General features: G+C 38.5%; 1 protein-coding gene across 2 annotated transcripts in view; it reads left to right on the plus strand.

Moving 5' to 3' along the window:
* Positions 1 to 1,153: 1,153 nt before the first annotated feature.
* Positions 1,154 to 23,713, plus strand: part of mrtfba (myocardin related transcription factor Ba) — a 36,686-nt gene continuing 14,126 nt past the window's right edge. The window contains exons 1-8 of one of the 2 annotated variants that reach the window (XM_072914081.1): positions 1,154 to 1,347; positions 12,630 to 12,680; positions 16,170 to 16,410; positions 22,072 to 22,137; positions 22,311 to 22,366; positions 22,980 to 23,055; positions 23,292 to 23,453; positions 23,550 to 23,713. In XM_072914081.1, the coding sequence (XP_072770182.1) occupies positions 16,260 to 16,410; positions 22,072 to 22,137; positions 22,311 to 22,366; positions 22,980 to 23,055; positions 23,292 to 23,453; positions 23,550 to 23,713 (675 nt within the window). In that variant the 5' untranslated portion in view covers positions 1,154 to 1,347; positions 12,630 to 12,680; positions 16,170 to 16,259. The remainder of the gene's footprint in view (positions 1,348 to 12,629; positions 12,681 to 16,169; positions 16,411 to 22,071; positions 22,138 to 22,310; positions 22,367 to 22,979; positions 23,056 to 23,291; positions 23,454 to 23,549) is intronic. The other variant, XM_061967289.1, reaches the window with a different exon arrangement.

Genomic DNA, 23,713 nt, shown 5'->3' on the forward strand with positions numbered 1-23,713 from the left:
GTAAGGGGCACCAGAAGTTAGCAGACCCGTCAGCGATCCTGCTCTGTCTCCCTGTAATGTTTGTCTGATCTTGAATGGGATTGTGCTGAAAAACTTAATTTCCCCTCGGGGATTATTAAAGTATTTCTGATTCTGATTCTGATTCTGAATCATTGCATTGCAAATTATTTAAAAAACAGATTATGCACACTTTGTCACATTTGTCTTTAAAAAAATGGCTTTTTTTCCATTTATTTATTTATTTCAGGCAATGACATAAAAAAAGTACAAAGTTGACAACACATAATATAAATTAATATAGTGCAAAAGGTAATGTATAGTATGTAATGCATGAGTGTCCAGTTTTGCCTGAAAGGGAGAGGGAATAATTAATAATAATTTATTTAATCCCACCCCCAGTTCTCCATTCATTGATTATTCACATGAGTTACTTTGTTCAAGGATTATAATACAGATGTTGTATCATAGTGGCATTACCACAGGTAACAATACTTTGTATCAACAATGTAGGAATAATGAATATACCAACAATGGTAATGGACAACATAGCAATAATGGTAATAGACAACATAGCAATAATGGTAAGGAAACATTGAGCACATGTTAACACTTTGAGACAGAGTACTACAGCAGGTCAAATTAAAGACCCTCATCTCTATATTTGAACCAGACCCCATGTTTGTACAATAGTTTAAATCGATTAATAGTTTGGCATTGCTTGTGTTGTACCGTAAGTCCAGTTTGTTCCATAGTTTTACTCCGCATACAAGCTTAATACTAAAATTGATACACAATGCTACAATTAATCTAATGTGCTTAGCTCTCTGAACAAAACATTCATAAATAGCTTTTTGTTATAGGTGACAAAGCAAGTCAATTGTAATATCTTTAGTACATACTGATGACCAATTTTAAAAAAATGGCCCCAGGGCCGCACTTACTTCCATCCTTTTAGCATGGCAGCCAAGATGGCGATGATTGAGGGCGGTTAGTGTCTTATCACTAAGCACTCACCATTTGGGACACGTTAAATACAACATCCGGGTATTGGCTGCGCACTGCATTTCGTCGTTGGTTGGAAACGCACTTACGCACTCAAAATCCTTAAGTATGGAAGTGCGCTCTCGTGCCACCACGCCCCCAAACAGCCTTCCTGCCCGGCCACGTCATGACGTCACTCTGCATCAGCACCCACAGAGTAGTCGCAGCCATTTTACTCCGCCAAAATAAACTTCAATCTCATTGCTGGAGGAAACACAATCACTGAGGACGACGCCGTTGTCATTATGGACACATCGCCATGAGCGCCAGCGCGGACGTTGTGGGGTTCCCGCCGTTGTCACGTCTGTAAGTAGAGGAAGCCACGGCGCCGCTGTCTTGTTTTGAACACGCTAGCTTGTGTGCGCTTAAACAAGCTAACTAGCCAAACCGGAGAGGCGTCTAAAATGTACACGTAGAGTTACTATAAGGCTGCAGGATTTTAAAAAGCGTGTGTGCTGACTCAGTACTTATTTGTCATTACACGCAACGAAACAAAGTGTTTATTTAGTGTTTAATGACACTGCCTGTGTACAACTCACTCACCTGTCAGATTTGAAGTGTCCCACATCCACCGGCCTTATCATTCATTTGCTATAACATATATGTGTGAGTGACGTGTGGCCATAGTAATCATTCTAAATATCACGTTATCATAACATCCATTTGTGTTTGTTTATGCCGACTCAAAGTACAGCTTGACACCTCCATGTATACTTTTGTGTGGGAGGGGCGGTGAGTCAACTCGCAGGGGTCCCCAACCTCTTTTGCACCACAGACCGGTTCAATGAAGGCATTCTTTTCAGGGACCAGCTTTCCACTTGTGCCAGATAAATACAGCAAAAATAAGGGCATGAAAAATACAACTCACAATAACGTTGAATTAGTGGGAACCCTGGGCTTGTTGTTTTGCAATGATATGCAGATGGAGTCAGCCTTAAAGGTTACAATCTGTCACATTCCATCCATCCATCCATCCATTTTCTACCGCCTGTCCCTTTTGGGGTCGCGGGGGGTGCTGGAGCCTATCTCAGCTGCATTCGGGCGGAAGGCGGGGTACACCCTGGACAAGTTGCCACCTCATCGCAGGGCCAACATAGATAGACAGACAACATTCACACTCACATTCACACCATTTTTTGTGTGTGCTGCCAATCAACCTATCCCCTTTTATATGTTCATTAATGTGCATTATATCATGTCACAAAGTTATAACAAATAGCAACTTCCTATGAGGAGTTTTCTTGGACATCTATAAACAAGCTTAGTGGTGTGTTTAGTGGGACAGGCGAAAGTTAAGTCGGAGAAAATGCAGTCGTTTATAAATTATTAGGGATGTCCGATAATGGCTTTTTGCTGATATCCGATATTCCGATATTGTCCAACTCTTTAATTACCGACACCGATATCAACCGATATATGCAGTCGTGGAATTAACACATTATGCCTAATTTGGACAACCAGGTATGGTGAAGATAAGGTAATTTTAAAAAAAAATTAATAAAATAAGATAAATAAATTAAAAACATTTTCTTGAATAAAAAAAGAAAGTAAAACAGTTACATAGAAACTAGTAATTAATGAAAATGAGTAAAATTAACTGTTAAAGGTTAGTACTATTAGTGTACCAGCAGCACGCACAATCATGTGTGCTTACGGACTGTATCCCTTGCAGACTGTATTGATATATATTGATATATAATGTAGGAAGCAGAATATTAATAACAGAAAGAAACAACCCTTTTGTGTGAATGAGTGTAAATGGGGGAGGGAGGTTTTTTGGGTTGGTGCACTAATTGTAAGTGTATCTTGTGTTTTTTATGTTGATTTAATTAAAAAAAAACACAAAAAAAACGATACCGATAATAAAAAAAAACCCGATACGATAATTTCCGATGTTACATATTAACGCATTTATCAGCAGGCCGATATTATCGGACATCTCTATAAATTATTTAATGTTTTTCTGCGGCCCGGTAGCAAATGCGTCATGAACCGGTGGTTGGGGACCTCTGAACTACAGTACGTAAGTTGATAGATTTGATCGCAAATTGTTTTTTTATTATCTTATTTTGATAATTCGGTCGTGGTTTGCAAAATGCCAGCAACTCATACTGTGGTTTTTGTCTTCGTTGATTTTTTTACCCGAAAAAGTCCCTTTTGAATTGTCCTTCCGGGACCTTCCATGAAGAACAGCAGAAAACAATGTGACTTTTCTTTAAAGCAAAACCAGCCAATGATAATAATACAAAATCAAAAAGTGTGATTTCTTAAAAATGTGTATGTGTGCAAATTTGTTCCCAGATAATCACTATCTCAATACAGCAGTAACAAGCTTAATTGGTTCTGTGACAAAGCTTTTAATTTACAACACACAACATAATTTTAACATAACTTCAAAAAAGAAAATTTACTTTTATTTAATATTGCATTCAAACAATACTATGGAATAGACCATCAATAACTAGAGTACTTTTATGAAGTAATGCAATAATGTACAGTATTTACTTTGGTGAGTGGACTTCTATGTATCTCATTCCAGCCGCTTCTTTGTCAAACACACCATCAGCAGCGTTTCCATATTATTACATATCATGGCCGTTTAGATATTTTTTCAATACCCTTGGCTGGTGTTAGACTCATTCAGCTTCAGTATGGGGCAGACTAGTGTAACCCAAGTAACTTGGCACCCGGTCTTTATCTCATTCCGCAAGGGGACGTGAACCCTGGTTGTCAGCATGAGAGGCGAGTGTGCTCACCACCGAGCTATAAGCCACGGCTGGCTAACCAGGGAGTGAGGTTTACTAACGTACACATGGCCCAGCCACACTGGCTGGCCTCCGCTACACTCGCAGTGATACATTCATGTTTTTGATACTTTCTTTTGTTTAATTCAATGAATATCTTCCACTATCTTTCACGCTCTTCCTTCATATAGTTGGAAAACAAAGTTATGTAAATCTCTAGCTATGCGCTAATGCTTGCGAGTTAGACTGAATATTTTGGTCGTATCTTATGGGGTTCACTACCCCAACTAATGGCGGGGTATTTTTGCTTGCATCTTAAACCGTAACAATTAGCTGAAAGACCACACTTATCTCAAAACATTCTTAAGTTGATGTGCCACTGTATTAAGCATTACAATTGTGATTTACATATTTTAACAGACTTGTGCAGTCCTTGCAACGTAGCTGAGTCAGAGAACGACTGCAATGCCATCGCAAGTTCTTAAAGATAACAGACATACATAAGATAAATAAATACAAGTGCTCAAAATAATCCAAAGGTCACATCTCACAGTGCGCTCGCTCACCTGTGACTAGATTTGCATGCATAATTCAAATGTCACTTACGTCACGCAATTACTCCTTTAGCAAGTTCCCGGTAATTAAAGACGGCCGTCAACTTGCACAAAAGAAACAATCAGAAGTAATTTGTGGCAAAAATAAAGCCAAGGAAAATAATGAATCAACTGTTGATATAGAAGTGATGGGACAAACAAACAAGCCAACGCATGAATACTCAGAGAGGGTGAATAGCGCCCAAGTCCATCATGATCCAAATTACCCAGTGTAAATACACCCTGAGAGACAGAACGAGAGGCCCCTCTAGCCACATGGGTCAAATAGTGTTAATGCCTGCCGATTGATCGCGTGAAAGCAAATGAGGTGGTGCCTCAGCAATTCCAGTCAGGTCTGCCTGAGTCATACTTCCAGCCAGGATATGGCGGCCACATGCCGAGAAGTGTGCATTAACTTCAACAAAATGCATATGGTCGGATTGAAAAGTCATTATCCTTGCCTCTCTCTGTTTTTCTTCCTCCTCCTGCAGTATTGTTGGTTAATACCAGGCTTTCCTCGGCTGACCGTTATGTTTATCCCCAAACCATTATATTAGGGCAATATATAATTATTATTAACCATTAACATTGGCAATGCAATATATTAACATTTCATATTACCATTATTATTTATATGGAATTGTTGAATGTGGTTGAAAAGTACTTTTACACCCAGACAACTTTTAACTAAGTTGTAGCGAATGCAGCTGAGATAGGCTCCAGCACCCCCCGCGGCCCCAAAAGGGACAAGCGGTAGAAAATTGATGGATGGACGTATTTGAAATAATAGCAACACACACAATATACTTACATTAGCAGAAGCAACATTAGATATGGTTCTATTATTATTTTACATATCTTTTTCTGTTTAAATTTGTAAAGGTTTTAGAGAGGTTAATATTAAAGGCAAAGCGGGTGTTGTTTGTAATAAGAAAATACTTGTGTTTATGTTAGCATTTAAGCTAGCTTGTGGTTAGCACAGTAATTGCTTCTCCAGGAAATGTGCAGTATCACCATGAGTTTTACAAAGTGCGATAATCGTAACGGTTTTACGATAATTCAAATTTAAAACGGTAATACTAACTGTCTGAAATGTTATTGCTGTTTATCATCATAATGGTAATCGTTCCATCCCTATACAATACACCGCACTGCCCGTAAGATTACAGTATTTTCCGGACTATACGTTGCTACTTTTTTTCCAACTCTTTCAACACTGAAGCTTATGAAACGGTGTGGCTAATTTATGGATTTTTCTTTGCTAACGAAATATTTTTTTTGTATTTAGCAAATATTTTTTTCATATTACATCGACCGAGACACTGAAAAAGTGTGTCATTGTTTGTTCTACTTTAAAACTTTCATGCAGAGAAGGAAATCACAACTAAAAAAATCACTATTTTTTTCATACAGTGTTGATCTGGAAATGTTTGCCTCGGCATTTTGATGGTGTGGACGTGTGGCACCGAACGGAGATGTTGACATGCGGAGTTAGCACTCTTCATTGTCTAGTGTGTGTGTGACAATCATTGGTACTTTAACTTTAACTTTAACTTTAACAGGTGACTTTTTAAATGATGCTACATATTAGCAGCAATGCTACTTTTTATAGCAACGCTTTCGCCCTACAATTGACAAATTACGGTTGTCTGTTCAACATATTCCCACTTGAAGCCAAACCACCGCCAGACGATGGACCCTGTGATGTTTTTTGGGGGAATTCATTATTCCTTCATTTGTTACCAGATTCGCACTTTCTTTCTCTCGTATTACCGCTAGCATCACAGCTAACGTTAGCCATCCTGCTACCTCTCTGCTCAGCGAGGGCGTATACGTATGTGACATATGTAGAAGCTGCGCTTGGTGTCTGTGAGAAGGAGAGACAGGAAATAGCGAGGAGAACCTGTAGTGTAATGTCCGCAGCTAAAAGCAATTGCGTGAGAACGCATACTCGAATATCACGATATAGTCATTTTCTATATCGCACAGAGACAAACCCGCGATATATCGCGCATATCGATATATCGCCCAGCCCTACAAGTCATTATTAAATGGCCCTGATATGTCAAAAGGCATTAATAAATAATGTTCTTTTCGATCACCTCTATAACTGATAACAGTAGTTCAGCCGGGATATGCTCATTTCAAAATTTGATTTACAGCCTCGAAATCTTGTTATTGTTTTCATTTCAATGCCCCACCCTCCATTGTTTGACCAATTAGAAAGTCTGTGAGTGTGACACATCCAGGTTGCCAGTTACGCACCGCCACCTTCGTCAAGCTACTGCCACTGGTAAAGTTACTAAACATGTCAGACCTTAGTAAATCTAAAAGGCGTTGTTGCGATTCTCAACTTATTTATGACAAAGCCAGGAACAAAACGAGGATTTGTATCGGGGATGCCTTTGAAAGATGGAGATGATTGAAGGAGAATAATATTTTTTCATATAACACTAAACTTGCTAATTTCCTCCTTAATAGTTAAGTCAGGAATTTATGTTTTCTTATTACTTGTAATAAATGCCAATGAACATTTCGTATGTAAACTATATTGTCCAATACAGTCTATGACCCTGTCTAACAAAGCTAGTATGTTTGTGCAACGAATGCTTAGGAGCAAAGCACCATCACGCTAGTGTAATTCTAAGCATGTTAGCCCGGTCAATGACACATCGACATACAGGCTAACGGGGGAAATATATGCCGGTTAGCCTGTATGTCGATGTGTTGTCCAACTAACAGGGCGAAATATATTTTCAACAAATAAAACCACTGTGGATATGGGTAGTGTCAGTGCATATTTCCTTCTCAATTTGCCGATACGCTGAGGAAATGTGTTCCAACATTATCACGGCTAATTGTGGTTTCTGGTACTGTATGTGCATTAAACACATATGGGGTGGTATTTGCTTAGCACAATATAATGCATTACATGTAATGGTTTTCTACTTTGTGTATTGACATGGTAGTAGGCTATATGATTTATGCATAACGTTGTTTATGTGTAACGTGGGTTGACTCATATAATTGCACTTTGCACTGAAAGATGGTGATGTGCGTACATGGGTTTGGCTTTCGGGTGCGCTCTATAGCCCGGAAAATACGGTAAAATATATACAGTATATATATATATATATATATATATATATATATATATATATATATATATATATATATATATTTTTTTTTTTTTTTTCAAGCTTGGATTTATTAGGATTTTGTAAGTTTTATCCTCATAGAAAATAATAAAGTTTAAAACAATTTACGTCTAACTACATTTTTTCACACTTGGTAGCATCCGGTCATGTTGTTTTTCTTGTCCTTTGTCCATTCTTTAGCGACTGTATTTAGCGCACAAAGGGAGCCAGGAAGGAAGCATGTGTGAGGGGAGTCTTTGAGAAGAGAGTAAAACTCTGCCTCAGCTCAATGAGTCCGAGTGATGACCTCACCGCTGTCTTATCTCTGGATAAAAGCAGACATTTTTCTTGGACGAGATCTTGTCTATTTAGGGCCTAAACTGCAGACTCAAAGAGAATCTTGGCGCAAAGCGTTTTTTACGCTTGTGTGAGTGCACGTAGTGCTTAAATATATTATATTGTGTATGTACAGTGTATTTTTCTTTAGGTACTCTGTTTTCCTTCTCCATCCAACAAAAAACATGAATATTAAGCTAATTGGAGGCTCAAAATGAGCTCCAATTCACCCACAATGACAAACTATTTTTTAACAAGAACCAGACCACGGTAATGCTTAGTGCTGCATTAGCTTTCAAACTAAGACTGCTGTTAACACATAACTTCTGCCACTAGACATCGCGTGTCCGCATTTATTGGCACTTGTGTTTTTAGGTACTTTTATCAGATGAAACCATCACAGCTACGGCTATTTGTAAAAAGTAACCTGTGCCCACCAAGACTAGGACACCAATTTTTCTATTCCCTTAATGACGGAACTGTCATCGGTTTGGATTTTTCAAAAATAGATGAGAATGCAAAGTATTTTGTAGTTTTATGTCCCCAATGTTGCCACGCACAATATGGTGTTGTTTCATAGTAATGGAAAATGTGTGTTATTATTTATGAGTCATAAATAATAACACACATTTTCATAAATTATGACTAAGAGTTCCCAATTATCACATTTCCCAGAATAGGCATAACCTTTAATTGATTAATTGCTTGTTATGAATTGTTAAGCTTGACGTGAGTTTCGACTTTGTAGATTATTTTGACTATTTTCAATGATTTATAGTACAAACCCCGTTTCCCTATGAGTTGGGAAATTGTGTTAGATGTAAATATAAACGGAATACAATTATTTGCAAATCATTTTCAACCCATATTCAGTTGAATATCCTACAAAGACAACATATTTGATGTTCAAACTGATAAACATTTTTTTTTTGCAAATGATCATTAACTTTAGAATTTGATGCCAGCAACACGTGACAAAGAAGTTGGGAAAGGTGGCAATAAATACTGATAAAGTTGAGGAATGCTCATCAAACACTTATTTGGAACATCCCACAGGTGAACAGGCAAATTGGGAGCAGGTGGGTGCCATGATTGGGTATAAAAGTAGATTCCATGAAATGCTCAGTCATTCACAAACAAGGATGGGGCGAGGGTCACCACTTTGTCAACAAATGTGTGAGCAAATTGTTGAACAGTTTAAAAAAAACCTTTCTCAACCAGCTATTGCAAGGAATTTAGGTATTTCACCATCTACGGTCCGTAATGTCATCAAAGGGTTCAGAGAATCTGGAGAAACCACTGCACGTAAGCAGTTAAGCCTGTGACCTTCGATCCCTCAGGCTGTACTGCATCAACAAGTGACATCAGTGTGTAAAGGATATCATCACATGGGCTCAGGAACACTTCAGAAACCCACTGTCAGTAAATACAGTTGGTCGCTACATCTGTAAGTGCAAGTTAAAACTCTCCTATGCAAGGCGAAAACCGTTTATCAACAACACCCAGAAACGCCGTCGGCTTCGCTGGGCCTGAGCTCATCTAAGATGGACCGATACAAAGTGGAAAAGTGTTCTGTGGTCTGACGAGTCCACATTTCAAATTGTTGTTGGAAACTGTGGATGTCGTGTCCTCTGGACCAAAGAGGAAAAGAACCATCCGGATTGTTATAGGCGCAAAGTTGAAAAGCCAGCATCTGTGATGGTATGGGGGTGTATTAGTGCCCAAGACATGGGTAACTTACACATCTGTGAAGGCGCCATTAATGCTGAAAGGTACATACAGGTTTTGGAGCAACATATGTTGCCATCCAAACAACGTTACCATGGACACCCCTGCTTATTTCAGCAAGACAATGCCAAGCCACGTGTTACATCGACGTGGCTTCATAGTAAAAGAGTGCGGGTACTAGACTGGCCTGCCTGTAGTCCAGACCTGTCTCCCATTGAAAATGTGTGGCGCATTATGAAGTCTGAAATACCACAACGGAGACCCCCGGACTGTTGAACAACTTAAGCTGTACATTAAGCAAGAATGGGAACGTCAGCTGGAGTGCGCTTCGAATAGCCAAATGTGAGCAAACTCAAATCTCACTGATTGCACTTTGCTTTCTCATCTAGTAGACCCTGTCAATTAAATTTCAGCATTATTATCTTTATACAGATAGAGACGAGAATTTCTGATTGCCTGATCATATTTTTAAATAAGCCTTATTGTTGTCTGCACTTTGCAATGCTAGTAATGGTATGTTTCATATGTGTGTATTTTATTTACACACACACACACACACACACACACACACACACACACGCACACGCACACACATACACAAGCAGTCCCAGAGAAGCAACTATCAATGTGTAGTCATGTTGTTACTAAATGCTGAGGTCACTGAAGAATACCGCATTAAAAAAATCTGTTTTACAATAGCAATAAACAGCCCTTGGTGCCAGTAAACCGATTTGTCAATCCAAACCAAATCCAGCCATGCATTGTGTAACCTTGGCATATTTGTGAAGAGCCCTTTAGTTTGTGTGTGTGTGTGTGTGTGCACAGATTATTGATTTTGTATTCTGAGAGTCTCTCCTCTCAGACTGCAATGTGGTTGCAACAGCTCTCTAATATTCAGTCTTATAGAGCTAATTCCTTTGTCTTTTTCCATACCATGCATCCTTGAATGTCTGTGAGCTTCATTCAGGCATCTTGAAGTAGTACCGGTACTCCTCCTCCATTCTCTTTTCTCTCCATTTCAAATAAGATTGTGTGTTTTTGTACATAATTTTTTTGACATGACTCTCATGGATTGCTCAGTTTGTAAATCCTCCAGCAGAAAATAACAACAAACTTAATTGTCCAGCTTGGTTGCTATATGATAGGCAGCAATGACACAGTTAATATAAATTGTAGCTTAAAAAACCCTACATTTTAAAGTGCGGCAGCTTTTATTTTGCCGTGGCGGTCAATTACATGTAGGGGAAACCTTGTGCTGGCGAATAAACCGGATGTTTTGAAGCCGCTTTTCTAGCGTTCATTTGACATTTACTGCGACCCCTAGCAGCGCGGAGGCTCGAAATGTAAGTATGCTTTTAAGTTAATCATAAATAAAAGGCGAGACACAGCTTGTATCTCAAAATTCTCAAAGGTTGAAGTACTCGTACAGTAGGTAGAGATACCACTGTATTTACAATTCAAATCAGAGAAAATAAATCTGCGAATGCGAGGTCACAAATGTTAATCTGCCAATAAGAAGGAATTTACTGCAATTTGTTTTAAAAAATCCAAAAATGGTTGAAAAGCTGCATCTTTTTTCTCCTGCTCCACTTTACTCTCTCCGTACATCACAATTCAGCCAAAAGTACCTTAATATTACTTTTAGGCCATATTTCCCAGCCCTAAAATCAACAAACTCCAAAAGTTATGCAGAACATACAAGATACCAGTTTCAAACAAACACAATCTACATTGAAGTAGTTAAAGTTTACTAGCAGAGGCCCTTTCACAATCCTGTCACCTGAAGTTCCACAATTAACTTGTGTTTTCTTCGTATGTAATCATTTTTGAGGTCGGAGGAGTGACAAAAAGCAACTCTAGGTCAAAGTCCAAGTTTGGATTTCATGTACTGATCATCAGATGAATCTCTCATCGCAGAATTATCTGTGCTTGTCCCACATTTTCCTGTATGCTTTCCAATGTCCCAATCATGACAGGATTAGTAGTTTTAGGGTAAAGTTTGGGTCAATGGCATATTTCTGTATTAGAATGTATTATTTTATTTCTAAATAATGTAAAACATTTTTAAAATAAATGTTTTTGAATACAGTTTCACGACATTTAAATAATACATTTTCACATGTTTTGGTAGGTGACTCACCCTTTCGCACACATGAATGCACTATGATCACTTTTAAAACTGATACTTTATTAGTAACACAATTAAAATAAAATACATATTTCTATTTCAGACACACCCACATTTCACCCAAGTATCCATCATATTAAAGTACCTGTAGAATGGAAAAACAAGTTGACTTTATGTGCTTAACTGTGTTTCATTGTATCCAATAAACCATATCCAATTGTACTTCCAATCCGCAGAATATGTTAAATTACCGTCTAAACCTCACAAAATGCCACAATTTCTGACGGCCATTTTAAATATTCCGCTCCAAATGTCTTCAGGATTTTCCGTAGATTCGGGGTGGGATGACGTCACAGTGGGGTCGCTTCTGCACTCTGACCATGTCAACAGATCAGTCATACTGAAAATATGCAAACATTAGAACGAGATGTGCTGTCTATCATTCACAATCCCTATGTAAGACAAGAACACGTTTTTCTTATTTTTATGCATTCAAATCATAAATAATAAAAAGTCTGCTAACATTCGAGACAATGGTGGCTCTATATTCAATCCCCCAAGCCCTCTTAATAACATCCAAAACCCGCCAACAATACTCTTTTTACATATTGTGACCTGAATATTAACCAAATATTAGCGATATTGTTATTATCGCTGATAACAATATTAGCAACAAACTATTTTTATTTTATAGCGACAGATTGATAACAGAAAGGTAACTCGCTTGTGCTGCAGCATTGAGCCGGCCGGTGTCCTGCTGCTGCTGCATCTGCATTGCGTCTCGGCTTGTGAAAGTTATTCTCGATTGTAAATCATGCCCAGAGATGGAGAAAAATATACGTCAACCGAAGACGGTGTGTGCAGGCAGCAACTTTCCTTTTAAAATTTTGTGTGGATTATGATTATTTCTTCATCTAAACAGGAAGATGTGAACATCATCAGTCGCCATCGCTGTGAGAGCAGACATTGTACAGTAAGCGATCGTTTTATTATGTTTGTAGTTTGTATTACTTGTTTAGCACTTCGTAATACTGCTATGTGATGCTATAATGATTTACTAAAGCTGGTTCTATTTAGCACACTGCTTCTAAAACTTGCATTAACTCCTTATATTAGGACTCAAAAAATTAAGATTCTGGATCATAATTTTTTCCAAAGTAATTGTTGGCTCTCACAAAGTCTGAATGATTAGCATAGTTGTTATGGGGAAGGGATCTGTGATTCCCACCTCTATGTCACGGATTACGTGACTGGCTTGCTCATTATCTCTCAAAGTGGCTCAGTAATCTCCGTAAAGTTTATACTATTTTGATCATATCTGTTTACTTGCAAACTTTGAAAGTCTTTTGGTGTTATAAATCAGATGTATATGATAATAGCTTCAATATAGAGGCAACTTGTTTTTCCATTCTACTGGTACGTTAAGGTTGATTAAAAAACTTCAGTCACAAATTTTGTTGTCAAATGTCAGGGTGACTCAACTGAAAATGTGGGACTTGTGTTGTGAAGTTAAGCAATAATAGCAGTAAAATGGATGTTGCATCATCTAAAGGACCCCAACCGACTTCTGAAAGCGGAGTTAAAAGGTATGGAGATCTTTCAAATATTAGCTCATTTGAGGTCGTTGTAGGGTACGTGTTGTCAGGTGATAAAACCCGTGTTAAACTGTTTGACTGCTAATTTATCTCAAAACTTTTATTTTATATTTAAAAGGGACATGTGTAAATGTGTTGGCAAAAGCTAATACAGGTGGCAAAAATTAAACCTGTTTTGTTTTAAATTAACTGCAAAAAAAGTCAGGTGAGGAAACCAGTAAGTCAAGTGGCGCAACTGTAAGAAACGTTACTAAAGTGGCGGACATTAGGAACTGGCCTCTCACCCAGTAGGCAAGCAAGTGGGGGCGTGGTTCGTAAAACTTGTTGGGCGCGGTGTTAGGACAGTTTACAATGTATGACTTCTATGTTGGTTTGGAAATAGCAACATATTTCCTCAAACTGCCACATTGGCAACTTCAATACCGAACAGAATATATAATGTCCTCTAAAATTCTATGATTTTAATGTACATTTAGTAAATTAGTTTTATGTATATATGCTAAGTAAAAGTAAAGTAAGTGATAGTGAATATTAGGTAACATGTTATTTAAAACAATCATTTTTTTAAGTGAATAAATGGTTGATGAATAAGATCGATTGCAGTTGGATTGAATGCATTTATTTATATGTTATTATTTCTTTGTCACTAAATATACATTTTCATGGTAAACATATTACTAAATACTTGTCCACTAAGACCAAGCGTCGTGTTGTCCTCGCCTGTTTCGGGTCCTAAATGGCTGTCAAAAGTGTCCCAACTTGTCGGAATACCTACTCAGACTTATTCTGCCCATGTGAGATGCATGATTTATCATCTGGAATTAGGGGTCTCAGACACGCGGCCCGCAGGCCAATTGTGGTCCGCGAGACGTTATTTTGCGGCCCGCACCTTAATATGAAAATGTAATGTTAGGTGAGTGCGGCCCGCAAGTTTTATATGAATGGCACTTAACAGCGTCATACTTGCCAACCCTCCCGATTTTTCCGGGAGACTCACAAATTTCAGTGCAACCATTCTCTCGAATGTCTGCTGATTTTCACCCAAACAACAATATTAAGGGCGTGCCGTGATGGTACTGCCTTTAGTGCCCTCTACAACCTGTACAAACAGCATGCCAGCCCAGTCACATGTTGTATTTGACTTCTGTACTCACACGTAAGTGACTGCAAGACATACTTGATCAACAGCCACACAGGTCACACTGAGGTTGGCCGTATAAAGAAGTTTAACACTGTTACAAATATGTGCCACACTGTGAACCCACACCAAACAAGAATGACAAACACATTTCGGGAGAACATCCTCACCGTAAGACAACATAAACACAACAGAACAAATACCCAGAACACCTTGCAGCACTAACTCTTCCAGGCTACAATATACACCCTCGCTACCACCAAACCCCGCGCCCACACATCAACTCTCCTCTCCTTGCGTCTGTTGAGGTGGGCAGTGTAGACAAGCTAAAGTAGTAGTTTTTAACTGGTTTGGCTGCAGGACCCGCCATCACCACTTTATGATAAACGGCAACCTAAATTTCCTAAAATATCTTATATTCAGTGAATAGACAGGGCAGTTTGAATTCGGCACAAAACAAGTTTAATGAACTTTTAGTAACAATATGTTTTTTTCCCCACAAACTCCCATTGTTTTACTTGTCTACAAAGTGGACCCCGACTTAAACAAGTTGAAAAACTTATTCGGGTGTTACCATTTAGTAGTCAATTGTACGGAATACCGGTATGTACTTCACAGTGCAACCTACTAATAAAAGTCTCAATCAATAAATCAATCGGTTGTCTCTTCTGTGCCCACCACTGTTTGGTTTCTTCTTGCTAGCACAGCAGTCAAATGGCAGGTTGTCAATAAAGACTCCGGTTGAGTTACGTTTCGATACCTTTACTTAGAAGCACTGTAAAACTGAACATACAGAAATAAAGCATGATAAGACACAACATATTTTTTAATTCTAATTTGTCTTAATTCACATTTGAACAAATGCCCGTAGTTAAATGCTAATTTACGTTGAAAGCCCACATTCTGGCTGGCGATGTTTGGTAACAATACTTAGACAGGCTGTCTTGTCTAAATGCAAAAATGTGCCAAAACACTTAAATTAATCATATCTTAATTTCAGCTTGGAAAAATGTTGTTGTTTTTTATACAGAGGTACGGGCTTTTGGGTTTGTAGTGTTTGAATGTATTACTCAGCACTATAGTCTTCAATAAGAATGAACTCATTCTGTACATGTGTTGTAACCACATATTTAAATTTGTATCCTGTCGTCTGCTAAATGTAATGTGTCCGTTAATCATGGGCCTACAGAGAGAAATGACATAGGCTGTGTGGACATAGCCAACAGCAACATCAGGGTGGTTAGTAAGACCTTCAGTCCTGAATTGGCTAGCGATAAATAGCATTCATGTTTCAAACAAGCAGACTGTCAACTACTTATTAAGTGTCCTTTGGGAAGCTTAAATAGTTTATTTTGCTCCCCGAAATGTTTCTGTTCCCTCTGTTTGAAACCACCATGGCGACGTCCTATTCCAGATTTTGAAGCCTGCTGTAACAGAGACATTTGTGTGCAAACTGAAGTTGTTAGCCATGGGCAGCGAGTATTCAGTGTAATGGCCATGCTGGATCCGTTTAATGAATGATTTGGTCTTGGACTGAGCTCTTCCAGATGGCTGAAATTAAATGCCACGCTGAACATTTTGCCAGTTTGGTGAAGTAGTCAAGCCAAAAGGATGATGATGATGATAATGATCCTGAATTGCTCTTGAAGAGCCCACAAGATGTCTTACTTTTTTGAAAAACACTTTTTAGTATTGAATTCTTTTCTCCTTTTCCTTGTATCTTCCACAGGTAGCAACCTCACTCAACCAAAGGACTGTGACCTTACGTACCTGCCAATTGCCTGGGAAAACATATCCCTAATTCTCTCCTGACGCAGGGATGAAGCCCCAGGCTTCCCTGGGGCACCTTGGAGCAGAAGGGATGTGTGTGCTGGTCCCCAGTCCACAGAGTGAAGCAGTGACCCATGACATGGAGGAGTTGTCGCTGCAGCCCATCCAGAGACTGCCCCCGCTCAATGAACGCAAAAACGGTGAGGTTACTAATCTATGTTTGCATGCTGGTCCACAAAGTAGGCAAATATGTTGAAAGACTGTGATTAGAACTAGTCATGGTCATTAATTTACTTCTTACTTATGTATTGCTTGCAAATGAAGGATTCAGTTAGTTGATTTGAGACTTGACATGTACTCCTCCAGGTTTTTTTTGTTCACTGTGCTATCCCAAGATGTTATCTTCAAACTGCATGTCAGTCTTGTGTTGTAGTACAGTGTATAGTGTTGTTATAAATTCCATAGCTGGTAATACTTGCTGGATAATAGGGTGGGCGATATGACCATACATTTATATTGCAGCTTCCTGCAATGACAATATATCACAATATGTTTGGTATGTAAATGATACTAGAACCATACCAAAACGGGTTACAAAGGCTCCAATTTCGGCTGCTGACGTACGTGGTAACATATTACAGCATTTATGGGTGTATTATTTTCTCAAACTATAATTAATCTATTTGTTAAAATCTGGTAACTTTCTGTTGTAACATTGTTCTAGCTACACTTATCTTAAAATGTTTTTAAGCACATATTCTTCTGTAGTTTAGTTAGTTATTAAGGGTCGGCGTGGCTCTGTTGGTAAAGCGGCCATGCCCGCAACGTGAGGGTTCCTGGTTCGATCGGTGAATGTGTGTGTGAACGGGTGAATGCGGAAATAGTGTCAAAGCGCTTTGGGTACCTTGAAGGTAGAAAAGCGCTCTACAAGTATAACCCATTTATCATTTACCATTTAGTTTGGCTATTTTACATTAGTTTTGGGTATTTGGCCATTTGCTGTCGTTTTGAAGGTTTTTCGTTGTCTCAATGGGATGAGTTTTTTCTTGTCCTGATGTGGGATGTCGTGGTTTGTGCAGCCCTTTGAGGGAGACTTAGAAACTAGTGCTAAATGCACAGAAATATAAGGTGGTGTTATTTTCAAATGGTAAACGACTACCATTGAGCACCCCAAAAATTGTAACTGCTCATAAGGTTGAACTTGAAATGGTCACAACATTTAAGTACTTGGGAGTTGTCATCGATGAGAACTTGTCTTTTAAAACTTACATGAAAAATCTTGTGGCTAAACTTAAAATTAAATTGGGATTTTTCTTTAGAAACAAGTCCTGTTTTTCCCCACAAGTTGGGAATCGCTTGATTCTGACCAGTTTTATGCCTTTGCTAGATTCTGGAGACTTGCTTTTTATGAATGCACCTGACTCTTATTTGAAAAAACTGGATACTGTATATGCAAAGATACACTGTCCATCTTTATCAGATGCAGATTTTCTCGATGGTTGTGTTTTATATATCACTTTTTGGTCTGGTTCTCTCTTATTTGTGTTCTTTTATGTCTAGAGACTCCAGTCGCTACAGCTAAAGGTCGCAGGACATACTTAAAATGTTTGTTCCTGAAGCCAACACAAATGTTGGAAAAAAGCTTTCAGATATGCTGCTTCATGGTCATGGAAGAACTCACAGAAGTATCTGAGGTTACTTGAGCTAATAATTTTGGGATAGGCCATTTTAAAAGATCGAGAAACGGTTTCTATTTTTGATTGATTTAGACTTTTATTAGTAGATTGCACAGTACAGTACATATTCCGTACAATTGACCACTAAATGGTAACACTCGAATAAGTTTTTCAACTTGTTTAAGTCGGGATCCATGTTAATCAATTCATGGTATTGGGCATTGTACTTGTTTTTAAGTTGTTTTTACTGAAACCGTTTAAACATTGTTTTTACCGTATTTCCTTGAATTAGCGCCGGGGCGGTAATTCATTTAAAACCTCTTCTCACTCCGGCGCTTACCAAAGGCATGCGGTAAATTTAAACATGCGCTAATTAATTTAAAAACTCTTCTCACTCCGGCGCTTACCAAAGGCATGCAGTAAATTTAGTGTGATGTAAATTTGAGTGTGATGTAAGGATACCATCATGAAAAGCACATTTAATAAAAAAAAACGTTATTATGGTCTTACCTTTACTTGTAAATGAAGTCCATGCGCCGCTCCTTCTGAACAAAAGCATCGATAACTTGTTTACAGAAGTCTTCCTTATCTTTCTTCAGTTTTAAAAGTCTCTCTGTCTCGATGGAGATCTTCCTTTAATTATTACCTCCTGCTTCGATTGAAAGTCCAGTTTCGAAAACTGTTGTTGTCACTTCTTCTGCAGCCGAGTAGTCGCAAGAATGATCCCTGGGATCACAAGCGCCCTCTACCACCATGAGGCGGGAGTCATTTAATGACTCATATTTGACACACGCAGCTATATTAATGAAACTTTTTTCAAAATAAAGCGCTTTGAAAGATGCAACTCCAACAACAAAAAGTCAGCTCTCCACCACTACAAACTAACACAATATTAATAATAAGAATTGCAATTATATAATAACACAATATTGATATTGTTTATTTAAAGCGTATTTTACAATTTTTTTTTTTCATAAATTAAGCATTTCAAGCATGTAAATAACAATACTACAGTAGTATTGGCCACGAGATGAGACTGACACATGTGTTTAGAAGGTAATAAACTGATCAGTTCCCTCCTTACTGTTCTTTTTAGCATATTCAATAGCTTGGACCTTAAATCCTACTGAATAGCTCTTTATCTTCTTCCCTTTATGCGATTTTAAATTATTGAAATTAGCCTCCTCCATTTTGGAAAATGATGCCTTGAAAGGTCAAGTGTCACTCGTGATGTGACGAGTTTGACCCGGCGTCAAAACGAGGCATATGCTAATTATTCTGCTAAACAAGTTTAACCCGGCAGTAATTCTAAGCGTGCGCTAATTTTGCGAAGCGACTTTGACCCGGCGGCAATTCAAGGAAATACAGTATGTCAATATATGCAAGTCATTTTAATTTTAATTGTGGCATGGGACTGCTGCTGTTTTCTGTTGTTTTCATATTTATTTCTGTAATTTTCTTTGTTTTTGCTGCCCTCTTGGCCAGCCTGCTTTGCACACTCTTGGCATTCTCTCGATTAGCTTCAAGAGGTAGTCACCTGAAATGGTTTTCACTTCACAGGTGTGCCTTATCAGGGTTGATTAGTGGAATTTCTTGCTTTATCAATGGGGTTGGGACCATCAGTTGTGTCGTGAATGAGAAGGTGTGTCCAAACTTTTGGCCTGCACCGTAGGTATACAGTCAATATTTGTATCGATCCGCCTACCTCTGTTCACATTCAAGAGCTTATCCTCTTACGGTGTGTAGTGTAGCAGGTTTAGCTATTCCTCGTCCTCCAGGGAGTTTATTTGTAAGAAACAAGAGTTAATTTGCTTCGTGGAGGAACGTTTAGTGCGTATAGTGCGTTGTTTGTTTGCTTGTTGCTATGAAATTTGTGGAACACAGCCCGAATGTGTCATTAACATGCATTATCACAATATAACGATAGTATTAAAACTGTATTTTCAAACTTGTATCCTTTATATCTAAAGGTGGGAATCTATGGGCACCTCACAATTTGATTACGATTATGATTAAAAATCGATTATTGATGCATCTTTAATTTATGCATATTGATGCAGTTTTAAATTTCTTTTTGTTTCTCTAAATAAGCGTTTATCACTTGCAACTTTAAAAAAAAGTGCATTTATAATAAGAAACAGTTAAATTAATCCCCACATGTACACACATGGAAATGTGTGCAAAACTGGTACATAAGTGCCCTATAATAAAGCAGCTGGTCCAATCTCTGTGAGTTGGCTCGCTGCATTCAGCCAAATTTTAGAACGGTCTGCATTGCTTTATTTACTATAAATAAATCAATTATCGATTGACGTTTAGTAATCGATTTTATAATTGTTAACGTCCGAATTGCGATGCATCTAAAAAAACGATAGTTTCCCTCATCTCTTCATATCGTACATTGCACAACCCTACTGGATAACATTAACTTGTCATATCTTGTTTTTTTTAGGCAGAATTTAATACAACTATTTTTTTCAATATTTGCTCCTGGTAGATTAATGAAAATATCGGTGTCTTTGGATTTAAAGTGTGACTTGTAAAAATGTAGTGGACAATCTGGAAAGAGAGGTTCTGGTGAAAATAGACAGTATGTAAATGAAGCTAACATTAGTGTCAATCATTACACAAAAATGTACTTTAAATGAATGCAGAGTGTTAATCCTGATAAATGTAAAACAATAAGATAGTATCGAGTTCATGGTAGCTGCAGTAGTTTGCAGAAGAGCCTAGGGAAACGTCTTGGTTGTGGAAATTTGCATGGAATGTCAACTGTAGTAGCCTCTACTCATCATCTGAGCTTGTGTCATTTCCCCTTCTCTGAGAACACACACACACACACACACATTTCATACTTTCCACCATATATCTCCAGTACTTATCGAACCGCAAAGCCCCGTCTCCCGCATTGGCTTTAACAGGCAGCTGTTAATCTGCCTGCAGTCATCTCGGTGTCTGAGACGTGGATGATCAGACAAGCGCTAGAACGCTGCTGTCAGCAGAGCAGTAAAACATTTCTGGAAAGTTGTTGTAGTAGAGAATGAGGCTAGTGTTACGTTAGTGTAGTCACACAGAGAAGTGATAGTAATGCCATGCATTGGTTAAAGCATGAATATTTGTAATACATTGTCTGTAATGGTCATTTGTCGAGTTGTATAAAGTAGTATAAATAACTCGTAACTATTGACCTGTTGCTCATAGCAACCCAAGTCCGTTTGCGTCAGTGTTCGTCATGTTTGTCAAATTGCACAGCACTTCCCAAGGAACAGGGACAAAGCTGCGTGCCATTCTTGATAGCATTGTTTGTTTTTGTCAGAGTTGAAAGTGGTGAAAGTGAAAGCTTTCACCACCAATCACACAGTAGAAATGTTACCTGTAGCAGATAGTCTCTGTATGTTTAGGAGTGAAAGCTGCAGTTGCTAGGCAAACTGGACAAAAGGTTACAACATTCCTATGTAGATAACTTTAGCATGTTTGTCAGGGTGACACAAGCATGGGAAAGGGGGTACAGGACACCAAAGGCACACCCTCTAGAGATGATCACAGTCACACTTTTTTATTCTGCTAAAAATACATGCCTATTATTGACCAAGGGCTCTTTGAACTACAAAGTACAGCAGATGAAGCTGGCAGAAAGTCTTTCATTCAAAACTAGACAATATAATATCCGATCCTTTATTTTACTTTGGACATCCTAGCTTGCAACAAAAACAATGCAAGCTGTTTTAGTTTGGAATTCACAAGCGAATCTTGTGTTGGCATGCCAAACACTAATACTGTACCACTAAAAATGTAGATCTCGAAATGTTTAGTCCCACCTTAATATTGTGCTTCAGCTATACCGCCACTTTTGATACCTCGAGCTTCGGATATGTGGCTTGTACTTACAGGTGATTGACTTGTGGTTTATGAGGTGAGCTGAACATCAATATTTCAGCAAGGGAAAGTGTAAATAGCATTTAATCTTAGAGTATCTTTGGTATTACATGTAAAGTTCAACACTTATTTCATATGTGTACATCTCCCGTATGTTTATTTGAAGCCCTTTAAAATCAGTTGTTTTACCAATGTTGTGTACATCTTTTAGGTTGTGCTCAACTCATGTTTCTTGCAACTCATGTGTGCCATGTTCCTCCTGCTGCTCCTTCAGTTCGTTTTTTACAGATTTCCATCTTTTCTTTTCAGTTCTGCAGTTGAGACTTCAGCAAAGACGAACTCGTGAGCAGTTGGTGGATCAAGGCATCATGCCACGTGAGTAACTGCGTTTGTCAGCTGTGCATCACTCACAGTCCAGTGTGTGTGCGGGATGAGCTTTCCTCACACTGACAAGTCTGTTGATTAGCACAGCGTCTTTATATTGAAATGTTGTTTGGGTAATAAAATGTGTGCACTGAATTTGCGGATATATGTTTGTTTTGCTGTAGCCCTGAAGAGTCCGGCTGCTTTCCATGGGCAGATCCGCAGCTTGGAGAGAGCAAGGGTATGGTGCTAATGCTACTGACTATGAAAAATTCTCTGGCCCCCATTGTATTTGTTACGGCCGTTAACAGAGTTAACACAAAAATCAATTGTGAAGTGTATTTGTTTGTATTAGTGTAGCAGGCTACTTCCTGGTTTTTCTGGCAGGTGGATTGTTCCTTAAAATCCCCTCATGACTCAACCGTAATACATTAGAACCTCGATTTACTGTACACATTGGTTCTTGAATATGGTTCATAAATAGAAAAGTTTGCAGATTCCTAATAATGTAATTGGACGTGTAAACAATGTAAATATGTATAATGGGTTCCAGCCTCAACAAAAGTCCCCATTTTAGTGAAAGTTTCTACACTTTCAACACAATATAAAGTGTTTTACAGTACTGGACATCATATAATCTTTTTTCTATGTAATACAAAAGTCAAAACAAGTTTGGTGTAAATTGGTTTTGTTCTTCAATGTTTAAGGCTAGTGATGTAGTATGTCCCCCTTTACTGTGTCAGAATGAATGCATTGATAAAGGTCATCAAAACAATTATAGTGTTGTCTCCTAAGACTTTTGCACATTGTATCAAATCAAAAAACACATTTGACTAGTGTGTGACTTTCCCCAGACAGAGAATTTCCTTAAGCACAAGATCCGCAGTCGTCCAGAGAGAGCAGAACTGGTCAGAATGCACATCTTGCAAGGTAACTGTAGCCATTCCCTTGTCCTTGTGCTAAAATTAACTGTATATCTATGTTTATAAGTTAATTGACATACATTTATGTATGTTCACGTCTTGCATACCAGACATACAAGATAATGATATACACCTCTGATTTCACAAGTGCACCATATCTTTGTAAAATAACTCTCCAATATAAGTCAAAAATTCAAGTATACTGGTTTGTATACACACTGTGAGATGTTTGGCTCTCCTCAGAGACTGGAGCTGAGCCGTCACTACAGGCCACTCAGATGAAGCTAAAGAGGGCCCGATTGGCCGACAACTTGAATGAGAAAATCGCCCAGAGACCTGGTCCCATGGAGCTTGTAGAGAAAAACATTATACCTGTGGATTCCAGCCTTAAACATGTCATAATAGGTGATAGGACTGGTAACACATTTGCACTTCAGTCTAGCAGTTCATTGGCACCACTACTCATTGTGACACTTGTTTTTTTTGTATTACTATTAACAGGGCAGGTGAATTATCATAAAGTCTCGGATGAGGACAGTAGTGATGCCCTGTCCCCAGAGCAGCCCGCTAGCCAGGAATCTCAGAGCTCTATCCCCTCACCTGTGGAGGTAAAAGGCCCAGAAGCCCCCACTCCAGCGCCACTTCCTCCTAGCATCTTACTGAAG

This window comes from Nerophis lumbriciformis, linkage group LG11, assembly GCF_033978685.3.
Source record: "Nerophis lumbriciformis linkage group LG11, RoL_Nlum_v2.1, whole genome shotgun sequence".
In the NCBI taxonomy this organism is placed as follows: domain Eukaryota; kingdom Metazoa; phylum Chordata; class Actinopteri; order Syngnathiformes; family Syngnathidae; genus Nerophis; species Nerophis lumbriciformis.